This window comes from Jaculus jaculus, chromosome 9, assembly GCF_020740685.1.
Source record: "Jaculus jaculus isolate mJacJac1 chromosome 9, mJacJac1.mat.Y.cur, whole genome shotgun sequence".
Taxonomy (NCBI): Eukaryota; Metazoa; Chordata; class Mammalia; order Rodentia; family Dipodidae; genus Jaculus; species Jaculus jaculus.
This window is the reverse complement of record NC_059110.1, coordinates 121,659,195-121,672,236: the sequence shown is the minus strand read 5'-3', so window position 1 is coordinate 121,672,236 and position 13,042 is coordinate 121,659,195. Positions and strand designations below refer to the sequence as shown.

The following is a 13,042-nucleotide window of genomic DNA, read 5'->3' as shown; positions in this document are numbered from 1 at the left end:
CTGGGCACCCACATCTGGCTTACACATGCATACACATATGTTCACCACCCACACAGGCACAAACATGCACACACACATCACACAAATACACATGCAAAAAAAGGGAAGACAGATACCCACAGTTTGACTTTGGGCTGACTGCCCTCTCCTGGCTTGTCCTTGGAGCCAGACCCCATGGCCAAATCATGTCTCAGGGATACTGGTCACATCTCCACTTCAGGGTGGGAGAAAATGCCCAGCCTTTTCTTTCTTCCTTGTCCGAGATGGACCCTTGGGAAGATTGTTCTGGGCGTTTAGAGGCAAACAGACAAGATGCGCAGAGCAAGACCGTGTGGATAATGTCCCAAGCCCCAGCCTCTACACACAGGCCACATGTGCAGATAAGCCCAGGGCGGCCAGAGATCCCCGGATGGAGCCCTGCGGGCCGCTCTTCTGCAGCTCCTGTTTGCTGAGAGCCCCGGAGGACTCGGCCTTGGGGCGAGCAGAAGCCTTGTCAACCCCTCCATTCCTTCTCTTCACACCTTCGGTGGGCTTGGGGTGTCTGGCAGGGGCTCCCCATGAAGGAAGAGTCTCTGCGTGTATTTGGACTTTGCCTCCTGTACTCATTCCTGTTAAACAACAACCTGGTCCTCTGTGGGGAGCCCTGGGGCGGGGCCGCTGCGCTGCTGACGGATTTCCCTTGCTGGCTCCATCCACTCTGCTGCACTGGAGCTATTTTTTAAGTCCTTCCTTTAGGGCTGTTTGGCTTCCTGAAGACATTTCCCTCCTCTTGTCACCCATCTATAGCCTCCTCCCTGTCCTGGGCCTGTCCACCTGCCCTCCGTAACTCGTGCTACCCTCCCTCACCTCGCAGCCCAGGCCCCCAGCAACAGATCCTAGGCGAGGACCCGAAGGGTGGGCAGCCCCTGGGGCCTCCGTATGAGGATGAGCGAGCCTGAGGAAGGGAGTGGAGCCCAGCAAGCATCCTGTAAGCATCTAGAGCTTGGTTCTCCTGTGCAGCCCTGGGGACTACAAACCAGGTCCCCAGCGTCAAGCCACCTGGTGTGCGGGGGAGGGAAGTGAAGTGGTGATGATCCAGTTTGGGGAACAGCCAAGATGTGACTTCCCTTCCCTGCCTCCAGTGGGCCTGGGTGCTGGGAGATGGATGCCCCAGGCAGCCACAGAAGCTAGCCAGCTGAGGCCAGCTAAGGTGAGCTCAGGCCGAGCAGCAGGTGTGACCTCCAGAGCTTCCATTCTGTGGGTGAGCACCCCGAAGAGAGTGGTTAGACCAACCACAGCTCCTCCAGATATATCTGCCACCCTGTCAGCTCCTGCTCACTGTTCCTGTGGCCGCTGGAGAAACCCACTGGAGAATGGTCACTATCCTTTTTCAGGCTCAGGCTGACCTCCCTAGTAAGGCTCACAACGTGCATTGCCCCATTCCCCAGGCCAGCTCTGGAAGGCGTCTTTGCAGGCCCCTGCCCCTGCCACACTGCCCAGTTCCCTCGCTCCCACCTTGAGATTGTGAGAGTCTGGGACTGTGGGACCGCCTCCAGGTATGATAACTGAAGATACTTCTCCTCACACCTTTGCAGGAGAGCCAAGGCCCTTCCTTCACAGAGAAGCTTCTCTCTTCTCCATACAACTCTTTCCCTGGCCCTCACTCTCTTTTTTTGAGCTTTTTTCCTCCAGGAGTTTGCAAACCTCTCTCCTCTATGTCTCCTCTCTTTCCCTGATATATACATCCCCTTTCTTTCTTTCTCTCTCTCTTTATCCTTTCTCCCTCTCTTCCATTATAATAAAGTCTTAGATCCAAGAAACTGTCCATCTTGGTCTTCCATGATGAGCCCCGAAACCTAACAGAGACCAGATCCTGTTCCCTGAACCTTGTACCATTTGGTGTGGATTCTTTTACCTTCCTTAGACCCTGCACAGGCGGGGGCTGCTGCCTTAAGTTCAGGCTAAGTAGGAGGATTAGGGAGCTCCCAGCCATCCCCCAGAGCTGTCAAGGCTAAGGCCTTGCCTCTAGCCCCACCCCATACCAAAACAGCAGGGTCCAATTCTTTTTAAAAAATATTTTAATTAATTAATTAATTTGATAGAGCAAGAGGGCAAGAGAGAGAGAACGGGCACGCCAGGGCCTCCAGCCACTGCAAATGAACTCCACAGGCGTGAGCCCCCTTGTGCATCTGGCTTACGTGGGTCCTGGGGAATTGAACCTGGGTCCTTTGGCTTTGCAGGCAAACACCTTAACCACTAAGCCATCCTTCCAGCCCCATGGGCCAATTCTTAAAGGAGAACTGAATGGTGATGGTCAGCAGAGCCTGTGCCCTGGCAACCCTAATATACCCAGCTTCACCATCTTTCCTCAGTATGTATGTCAATTTAAAGAGCCAAATTAATAGTAAAAAGCAGAAAAAGGAAGCTTATTCAATGTGGCCACATTAGAATGAGAGCAAATGAGATCCAGTGACCCTTGGATCCATCTTAGGGGGTCCTGACATGAGGTTCTGTTTTATTTTTATTTTCTACATTTAAAAAAAATTTGAGCTGTGCGTGGTGGCGCACGCCTATAACCCCAGCACTCGGGAGGCAGAGGTAGGAGGATCGCCGTGAGTTTGAGGCCACCTTGAGACTCTTTAGTGAATTCCAGGTCAGCCTGGGCTAGAGTGAGACCCTACCTCAGAAAACCAAAAGACTTTTTTTTTTTTTTTGCTTAGAGAAAGAGAATGAGCATGGGCATGCCAGGGCCTCCTGCCACTGCAAATGAATTCCAGATGCATGTGCCACTTTGTGCGTCTGGCTTTATGTAGATACTGGGGAATTGAGCCCGGTGCATCAGGTTTTGCAAGCAAGTTCATTTAGCCACGGGGCCATTTCTCCAGCCCCAGGTTCAGTTTTAAGTAGTTTTAAGTCGAGGGCCAGAGGAGTACAAGTTGTACATCTCTTTCCTGCTGGCTGGCACCAGGCTTCAGCTTTTTCCTTCTCTCAGCATGAGATTCCTTGGGGCGGGGGGGGGGGGAATCCAGTACCTCGGGGTACCTTGTTTCAACAGTCTGTAGACGAAAGGGAGAGTCCCTTTAGAATATCAGTACTGTCAGATGGACCTGTCTGGCAGCCCCTTCCCTACTCCTAGGTCCCAGATCCTGGCTCCCAGGTATCCATGGTGTCTTGAGGACAGAGCCCACATTACTGCTGCTGGGGGAACCAGAGTGGGTGTTCTGGAGCCGGAGGTCAGAGTTTCATAATGCTTACTCCTTTGGGAGTCATGCAGAGATAGATAGGTTAGCAATGACCTTGGATTTTAGTATTTTTAAAAAATTATTTTATTTTTATTTATGTATTTGACAGAGAGGAAGAGGGAGAAAGAGAGGGGGAGAGAGAGAGAGAATGGACACGCCAGGGCTCCAGCCACTGTAAACGAACTCTAGACGTATGTGCCCCCTTGTGCATCTGTCTTAACATGGATCCTGGGGAATCAAACCTGGGTCCTTTGGCTTTGCAGACAAATGCCTTAAGTGCCAAACCATCCCTCCAGCACAGATTTTAGTATTTTTTAGCAAGATCTCGCTGTAGCCCAGGCTGACCTGGAATTCACTATGTAGTCTCAGGCTGGCCTTGAACTCACAGCGATTCTCCTGCCTCTGCCTCCCAAGGGAGCAGAAGCGTGAGCGCTAGGATGGAAGGCGTGCGTCACCACACCCCGCTGGGTTTCAGTGTGTCTTTGTAAGACTGTTGCTTGTTCAGGTTAGTGCCCGGTTTTGTGACCCCCCCTGGTTTCTCCTCCCAGACCAATGTGCTCCGTGTGCCAGGAAGTGCTCGATCTGGTTTCAGGAGCCAGTGGAGGTTTGTGCAGCCTGTGGTCAGAGCAGGGGCCTTAACAATGGTCCCTTGTGTGCACCACATTCCTCTTTAAACAGGCCCAGGCCAGGGCTGCTCCTGCCTGGGCCTCCCAAGGGCTTGGGAAGGGAAGGTTTGCATTTGGAAAGCGGCCGCCCTCGGCTCACTGCACAGCAGCTGAAAATGTAAGTGTTTGAGGGACAAGGAACGGGAAGGTTTTGGGCCCAGCCTGGACTTTGGGAAAGAAGTGGGCTGGGCGATCTCCTCCTGGGAGTGTGGGCATGGGGTGCTGTGCCAGGTTATTCATACTCTCCAAATTTGTTCAAGCAGCAAGGTGTGTCTATTGTTTGGGGGTCCTGGAAGTCTTAGTGACCACACGTAGCATTGGTGGGTCAGGCCTGGGCAGGAGGATTCAATGAAGAACGCTCACTGCCATTCCATCCGGAGAGAGTCATTTCCGCCAGAGTGCGCGAGTGTATGTGTGCGTGCAAACTGCACGTGTGTGTATGACAGAGAATTAAGGTCTTTTGTGTACATCTTGTAGTCTGCTGTTTTTACTTAGTATTCTCAGCATTCCTCCTCTCCCAAGTTTTGATCCGTGATTTGAACGACTGAGCAGGACTGTGACCCATGGGCTTCTAAACTCTACACGGCTCGCATGGTTGCAGTCTTCCTGCCCCGCGTGAATGCTGTGTGAGCGGCCCGCTCTGTAAATCTTTCTGTACTTCTGATTATTTCCTTGGGATTCAGTCCCAGATGTGGGCCAGAAGCACACGCTTTGGTGCGTGTTGAGGAGGGCGGAAGCCCAGAAGGCTTGGGGAAGAAAGTGAAGCTTGGGCCTGGCTTTGGTGGGGGGGGGGGGTTGGAGAACAGAGAAGTGAGTAGAGGTGACCTGATTCTGTGCAACAGGCCACAGTCTGGGGTGTCCAGCTGGGGGTGGGGTCCCCTGTCTGTCCTTTGGTTGCACTAACTTGGTGCAGCCAGAAGAGGAGTCCTCTGTGGTTCCTGGTGTCTGGCAGGTCACTGGACCTGATGTCCGGTCGTGTTGGGTCTCGGCTCTGCAGAGGCGGAACTGATGCTGTGTGTGGACACCCTCCGCAGGGAAGGGCGGGGTGATGCCCACAGAAGTCCCTGTGTGTGGTGTGGCGTGGCGTATGCAGCCATCCCGGCCGTCTCCATGGGGGAGCTCACTGGGACTAGGTGGTGGCTGTGTGTGCAAGTGTAGGACCTGGGGATGTTTTTAGGACATTGGTGAGGGGAGGAAGGTGTTGGAGGACCCCTATCCTGCCAGCCCCGTGACAAGACCCTGGGAGGTGCTTGCTCATGGGCATCCTCTTGCCAAGCCCGTCTTAGACCATGATGTCATTTCTTTCATTGCCAAATACCCTGGTGTAAATCTAGAGCGAGTGGATGCTCTTCCCCAGCGACCAAGCCTACCATGCGGGCTGTGAGGGACCACGGGAGGTGCTCTCTGCTCGGGTTCCTGGGGGCCGAGGTCGTGGGGCCCCTGACCATGCTTGCGTGGGCCTAGACAGAGCTGTGTGGATGGAGCAGGGCTGGGGCTGGGCCGAGAGCAAGGTAAGAAGAAAGGCCTGGAGCGTCATCTTTCCTTGGGTCCCGGAGTTTGTGTTTGGCGGGAAGCACAGTGGCTTGACCACACACTCTCCCGCAGTGCTGGGTTCCCCCAGGAAGGCTGAGTTCAAGGTCTCAGCAGGGATGAGCTCCCTCCAGACACACCAAGAAGCACCTTCCTGCCTGTCCTGGCTGCTGGTAACCTGGACGGCACTGCTCCTATGTCCGATTGCTTTTTGCCTTGAATTCTCTGGCTCCCCCGTCTCCTTCTCCTCTGTCTTTAAGGGCACTTCGTGGCGCCCACCCCAGGCCGTGGATGCTCTCATCGTGATGACATCCAAGACCCTTTGCCGCAAGGTCACCTGCACAAATTCTGGGGATCAAAGCTGGCACATGTCTTTTGGGGGGGCCCACATTCCAAGCCATTCTAGAACCTTAGAAGAAAGCAGGGCCTCTTGGGCCGAATCAGGGTAAAGACAGGTGCTTACCTGCTCCCAAGGCCTATCCTCAGGGCTTCATGCCTATGGTTGGAAAACTGGGACCGCCATTAGTAAGCCAGTAGGGTGGTGGCGCAGTGAGTAGATGTGTGTCTCCCAAACCTGTTCCTGGAGGCCAGTGGCCTGAGGTGGGAGGGTTCTGAGTGGCATGAGACCCAGGCAGACCCTCCGGGAGAGGCTGGGGTAGACTTGGGGGCATGCCTGTTTGTGTTCGTTGCTTTCAGACATCCCAGCCCGGACACGATGTTGGGGGGAAGGCGGACAGGTCTTCTGCTCGCGCAGTTTTATTTTAGTGTTTGAGAGAGACGATGTAGATCAAGGTGGCCTCAACCCCCTGACAGTCCTCCTGTCTCAACTTCCCAAATACTGGGATCACAAGCAGCTGGTTTTGGGAGGGGGGATTGTTGAACTAGTGACGCAGGAATTTCGGGGTCCCTCTGTCAGTGCAGCAGAATATGCCAACGCACCAATAATCTTGGCATGTCCCCAGATTCTTAACTTACGAATTTGGAGAATGAAATCCACAGATCAGAGGGGTGAGGGTCCGAGAGGTTTTGGCATACCTTAGCACTTTAAGGAGGGAGCGCTTTAAGAGAAGATAGTATATGGGAAGAAAGATGTAATTGTTGCCCAAGGAGGCAAGAGGGACTTTGAGAAGCCCCTCTGAAGACTCAGGGTGGGTTCTTCTTATGAGCCCCATGGATGGGTGGTTGATTTAGGCAGTCTAGTCCTGACATCAAGTATCTGGGGTCAGGAGTTTCAGAAAAGGGCAGTCTTGCCAGAAATCTCATTCTGGAAGAAGGGCTTTCTCAGAGGGCATGGGGGGACTCTCTCAAGGGGCAGAGATAGGAAGGGCCAGACCCTTTGCATGTGTAATGAGCTACACTTTGTCCTCCAGGCTCAAGGGCAATTCCTAAATTCAGCCAAGGAGGAAGCTACTTTGGGGGTCCTACCACCCCTAATTTGCCTCAGCAAGGTTTCTTTCACTCGAGTCCAGGCTGGCCTCAAACTTAGTCTGTAGCCCAGGCTGGTCTCAAACTCACAGCAACCCTCCGTCAGCTTCCAGAGCACTGGGATTGGTGAAGCGTGTGCACCGCCGTGCCTGGCTTGCCTGATTACCTCTGCTCTTCCGTGAGCGCTCTGCACGCGTCACACGCAGCAGCGACCAAGAGCAGCGTGGCGCTGATGGTCACAGAACGGTAGCTGATCTGATGGTTGGGGGGGCTCCATCTGTGGGGACAGCACCCCCCCAGTGCCTTGGGGCGTGGGACTGGGGTGACCGAGGAGCTGCTGGCCAGCAGACACCTGATGGGTAATAGCGTCGGACAGCGAGCACGGCAGTCATTCAAGATGTGTGGGTGGAGGGTGGTGACAAGTGCCGTGCAGAGTCACAGGCATGGAGACAAAGAAGGTAGCAGAAGGGGCAGCCGTGCCGGGTCTGTAGCTCACTTGCCTAGCATAGACAGCGTAGTGAATTCGTGGCCAGCCTGGGCTGTAGACAAAAAAAAAAAAAAAAAAAAAAAAAAAAAAAATATATATATATATATATATATATATATATATATATGTATGTATGTATGTATATGTATATGTGACCTAGGGCTGGGAATGTAGCTCAGTTGGTAAAGTGCCTGTCTAGTATGCAAGAAGGCCTTGGGTTCAATCACCAGCACGGCATAACCGGACACTTTGACATAACCCTTTAGTGGTAGCACTTGAGAGGGAAGCATGGGGATTAGAAGTTTAATTAATTAATTTGAGAGCAACAGACAGACAGAGAGACAAAGAGCCAGAGAGAGAGAGAGGGAGAGGGAGAGAATGGGTGCACCAGGGCCTCTAGCCACTGCAAACGAACTCCAGATGCACGCGCCACCTTGTGCATCTGGCTTATGTGGGTCCTGGGCTTTTGAGCCTCGCACCAGGGTCCTCAGGCTTCACAAGCAAGCACTTAACTGCTAAGCCACCTCTCCAGTCCCCGGATTAAAAGTTTAAGGTCATCTACATAGTTCAGGGCCAGCCTGGGATGCACGAAACACTATCTATCTATCTATCTATCTATCTATCTATCTATCTATCTATCTATCTATCTTCATCATCATCATCATCTGTCTATATATTCTGACAGGGATTTTAATTAGTTAACATAAATCATTAAGACATATAAAAATCCAGGTTTTGCTGGGTGTGGTGGTGTACGCCTTTAATTCTAGCGCTCAGGAGGCAGAGGTAGGAGGATCGCCGTGAGTTTAAGGCCACCCTGAAACTGCATAGTGAATTCCATCCAGGTCAGCCTGGGCTAGAGCAAGACCCTACATCGAAAAACCAAACAACAACCACAAAACCCCACAAAACGCAAACAGAAACCAGGTTTCTAGACTCTGTTTAGTGGTTTGCAGTCCCGGCTGCATCTCCTCACTTGTGGCTGCAGGGCAGTGGGCAGTATTAGTCCCCTTTTGTATTTTCCTTCATCACGTAGAAACTGTGTGTGGACACATCATGTGTTGGTGCCTTCATTTCCCTCCTCCCTGCCCCGATTGCTGGTATTCCCCATGGGGTTGGAGGTTATGAGTTGTGAGAGCAGCAGTCAGTCATTGTGGGGGAGGCAATGCCTCTGGATACCCCCCAGTTCCTCAGTGCTTTCCTGTGGCCCCGGCTGATGTGCGAGGCTGGTTCATCTCCTCCGTTCTTGCTGCCTGCTGCGCCCAGCGAGCTTGCTTCCTGGGCGTCTACCTGCCCCAGCGAGTATGCCTCTTTTTACTTTCTACTTTTAACAATATTTTATTTTTATTTATCTATTCGTGAGAGAGAACGAGGCAGAGGAAGAAAGAGAGAGAGAGAAATCATGGGCGCACCAGGGCCTCCAACCACTGCAAACAAACTCCAGATACACGTGTCCCCTTGTGCATCTGGCTTACGTGGGTCCTGGGGGAATGGAACCAAGGTCCTTTAGCTTTGCAGGCAAGTGCCTTAACTGCTAAGCTAGCTCTCCAGCCCTTTACTTTCTATTTTAAAATAGGGCCTAGACCCGGGCGTGGTGGTGCATGCCTTTAATCCCAGCACTCAGGAGGCAGAGGTAGGAGGATCGCTGTGAATTTGAGGCCACCGTGAGACTACATAGTGAATTCCAGGTCAGCCTGAACTACAGTGAGAACTTACTCAGAAAAACCAAAAAAAATAAAACAGGGTCTCACTAGGTTAACCAAACTTGCCTTGAATTTGCTGTATAGACCAGGCAGGCATAGAATTTGAGATTCTCCTGCCTCCACCTAATGGGTAGCTGGGATTTTAAGCCTGTGCCACTAGGCCCAGCATCCGTGCCTTCTTTTACACAAAACATAGATGTGTCCTGTTTCTTCATCACGTCTTCCTCTGTGTCTTTCAGCCTTGAAGCGATCTTTTGAGGTCGAGGAAGTTGAGCCACCCAACTCTACTCCACCCCGGAGGGTCCAGACTCCACTGCTCCGCACCACAGTGGCCAGCTCCACCCAGAAGTTTCAGGACCTGGGTGTGAAGAACTCAGAGCCAGGTGCCCGCCATGTAGACTCCCTGAGCCAGCGCTCCCCAAAGGCGTCCCTGCGAAGGGTCGAGCTGGCGGGGCCCAAGGCTTCGGAGCCCATGTCACGCCGCACTGAGCTTTCCATCGACATCTCCTCCAAGCAAGTGGAGAACGCGGGTGCCACTGGTCCCTCCCGGTTTGGGCTCAAGAGGGCTGAGGTGCTGGGCCACAAGACGCCAGAGCCGACCCCTCGGAGGACGGAGATCACCATTGTCAAACCCCAGGAGTCAGCTCACCGCAGGATGGAGACTCCTGCCGCTAAGCTCCCCGAGGCGCCTGCCGCCCCTGTTGCCGACGCAGCCCCCAAGAGGGTGGAGATCCAGGTGCCCAAGCCAGCCGAGGCACCCACCTGTCCCCTCCCGCCCCAGACTCTGGAGAACTCAGAGCCCCCGATGTCTCAGCTGCAGAACAGGCTGGAGGCCAGGCCCCCTGTGGCGGAACCCCCATCCCGGAGCCAGGAGGGTGAGTAGCCCAGAGCCGGGTTATCAGGCTGCATGGTTGAAAGAGCGTCTTGCTGTATGGGGTTGCTGGAAGAGCTAAACATGTGTGGAAAATGGAGAGAGATCTGAATGTTCAGAGCGGTGTCCCACGATTCAGAGCGTGAATGGCTCTCTGTCCCCTAGGGCCACAGTGAGAGGCTGCAGCGGCAAAGGTTGTGGGCTTCTTTGGTGGACCACATGGCTGGGCCACATGTAACATGTTTCCATGTGATCCTGGACCTGCGGGGACCCTGGAGGCTGGAGAGGAATGGTTGGCTTGAGCACCACCGTGGGCTCTTGTGGGGTGTGGAATGAGAGCGTCTCAGAGGGGCTGATGTTCTGGTGGCGGCTGGGTCATCAGTGGGTCATCTGGGAGAGGCAGGTGTCCACGCACGAGGAGTCCTGGGGCCTGAGATCAAGGGACCTCCTGAGGTTTGCAGCAGAGTCCTTCTCTCCTGATACCTGGGCTGTCCATCCTTCCCTTCCTCCTTCCCCTCTTCTTCCTCCCCCTTCGCCCCAGTTGGTGAGTCTAGAGGCAGAAAAGCATGAAGTAGGCCTTGTCCTCCTCTGCTAAGAGTCTGTGGCTGAGGGCCACCGTGGAGGACTCTGGTTCAGGGTGGGGGTTGCTGAGGCATGGGATGGCTGCACACGGTCATTTGAGGATGCTGTCCTGCAGTGGGAGGGTGTTCCAGCAGTGTCCTCAAACGAATCAAACCCAGAGTCGTGTTCATGTGGAGAGCTCATAGGGAATGCAGCCACGTCTCTGGGGACCCTGGGAGTGCTGGGGCGGAGGGACGCTGTGATCCTTCCAGATGTGTGCTGTCTCACCCCAGGCCACAGTGGGGGTTAGCTCTGCTGAGCCATGCTAGCAGGGTGCCGCTGGCCCCTCAAAACTGAATTTGTTTGGTGTACATTGCTTCGAAATCAATAATAGGTCAGTACTGTGTGTGTGTGTGTGTGTGTGTGTGTGTGCGTGAGAGAGAGAGAGAGAGAGAGAGAGAGAGAGAGAGAGAGAGAGAGAGGTATGTGAGTGCAGGCTTCGGCATGCGGCAGTCAGAGGACAGCTTCACGCGCTGGTCCTTGCCTTCCGCTTCGAGGCCGGGTCTCTTTTTCACTGCCGCGTTCACCAGGCTAAATGAACAGGTGACTCTTTCTCTGCCTCCCTTCTCCCTGCAGATTGTGTCGCTAGCTCCACTGTGGCTGGCATTAGGTGGGCTCTCAGGTATTTGTGCAGTATACACGCTTCTTTCTCGTTGCTGTGACTAAATACCTGGTAAGAAGCAACTTAAGAGAGGGGGGTTTATTTCTGTTTACAGTTCAAGGTTACAGGGCATCTTGGCAGGTTAGGAAGGCAGGAGCTTGAAGGAAGCGGTCACATTGTGTCTGAAACCAGGGAGCGGAGAGTGAAGGATGGAAGCTGTCTGGTGAGGACCCCAGGCTGTGGAGCGGTGCCGCCCGCAGTTAAAGAGGGTCCTCCTACCTCAGTCAGCCTCATCGAGATGATCCCTTACAGGTATGCCCAGAGGTGCCTTTCCCTGGTGAGTCTAGGTCCTGTCAAGTTGACAAACCCCAACACAGGGCTGGTGCTGTGTCCGCTGAGCACCTCCCCAGCCCCCAACAGTGCAGCGAAAACTTTCTTCATGACTGTTACTGGTTTTGTAACAAAATATGCATAACAAAACTGACTGTCTCAACCATTTTTAAAATATTGTATTTATTTATTTATATGAGACAGAGAGAGAGAGAGAGAGAGAGAGAGAGAATGGGTGTGCCAGGGCCTCTACCCACTGCAAACGACTCCAGATGCATATACCATCTTGTGCATCTGGCTTTATATGGTTACTGGGGAATTGAACCTGGGTCCTTGGGTTTTGCGGACAAGTGCCTTAACTATCAAGCCATCTCTCCAGCCCATGTTTTAGCCATTTTAAACTATGCATTTCACATTGCTGTCCAACCATCACCACCTATCTCTAGAACTTTCCATATCCCAGGCAGGAATTCCGTGGCCATTAAAAACAACCCTCCCCCTCCCCCCACCGCCGCCTCTTTCTTCAGGCCCTGGCAGCCCCATCCACTGTCTGTCTGTTGGTGATTCTGGGGACTCCATGCAAGTAGAGAGTCCTTATGTTTTGGTGACTTGCTTATCTCACTGATCATGATGTCTGTAAGCTTCATCTATGCTGCAAAATGTATCAGAACCTTGTTCCTTTTTTGAAAAAAAGCCCCTATTTATTTGCTTAGGTGTGCATGTGTATGTGTGGGTGCACATGGGTCTCTTGCCTCTGCAAACAAATACCAGACATATGTACTGCTTTTTGGATCCTGCTTTATGAGGGAAATGGGGAGTTGAATCCAGGCTGGCAGGCTTTGCAGGCAAGTCAATTTAACTAATAAGCCATCTCTCCCTAGCCCTACATTGTCCCCTTTAAACACTGAATGGTTTATTCCATTGTGTGGACAGAGCATTTAAAATTTTTTTAAAATTATATTTATTTAAGAAAGAGAGAAAGAGGGAGAATGGGTCATATCAGGGCCTCTTGCCATTGCAAACAAATTCCAGATGCACATGACACTTCATGCATCTGGCTTTACATGGGTACTGGGGGAACTGAACCCTGGCCAGCAGGCTTTGCTAACAAGTAACTTTAACCACTGAGCATCTCTATAGCCCCATTGTTTTTTTTTTTTGTTGTTGTTGTTTGTTTGTTTTTTTGAGGTAGGGTCTCACTCTAGTCCAGGCTGACCTGGAATTCACTATATAGTCTCAGGGTGGCCTTGAATTCATGGTGATCCTCCTACCTCTGCCTCCCGAGTGCTGGGATTAAAGTCATGTTGTCACCATGCCTGGCTTTCCAGCTCCATTTTTTCAACGATATAATTTTTTAATATATATTTATTTATTAGAGACAGAGAGCATGAGAGAGAGAGAGACAGAGAGATAATGGGCACACCAGGGCCTCTAGCCACTGCAAATGAACTCCAGATTCATGCGCCACTATGTGCATCTTGCTTACGTGGGACCTGGAGAATCGAACCTGGGTCCTTAGGCTTTGCAGGCATGCACCTTAACTGCGAAGCCATCTCTCCATCTCCCAGCTCCATTTTTAAAATTCTTT

General features: G+C 52.5%; 1 protein-coding gene across 4 annotated transcripts in view; it reads left to right on the top strand.

The window, feature by feature from the left end:
- Septin9 (septin 9) overlaps window positions 1-13,042 on the top strand; it is a 194,355-nt gene that overhangs the window by 97,523 nt on the left and 83,790 nt on the right. For all 4 annotated transcript variants that reach the window (XM_045159748.1, XM_045159750.1, XM_045159749.1 and 1 more), the window contains one exon: window positions 9,271-9,906. In XM_045159748.1, coding sequence (XP_045015683.1) covers window positions 9,271-9,906 — 636 coding nt within the window. The remainder of the gene's footprint in view (window positions 1-9,270; window positions 9,907-13,042) is intronic.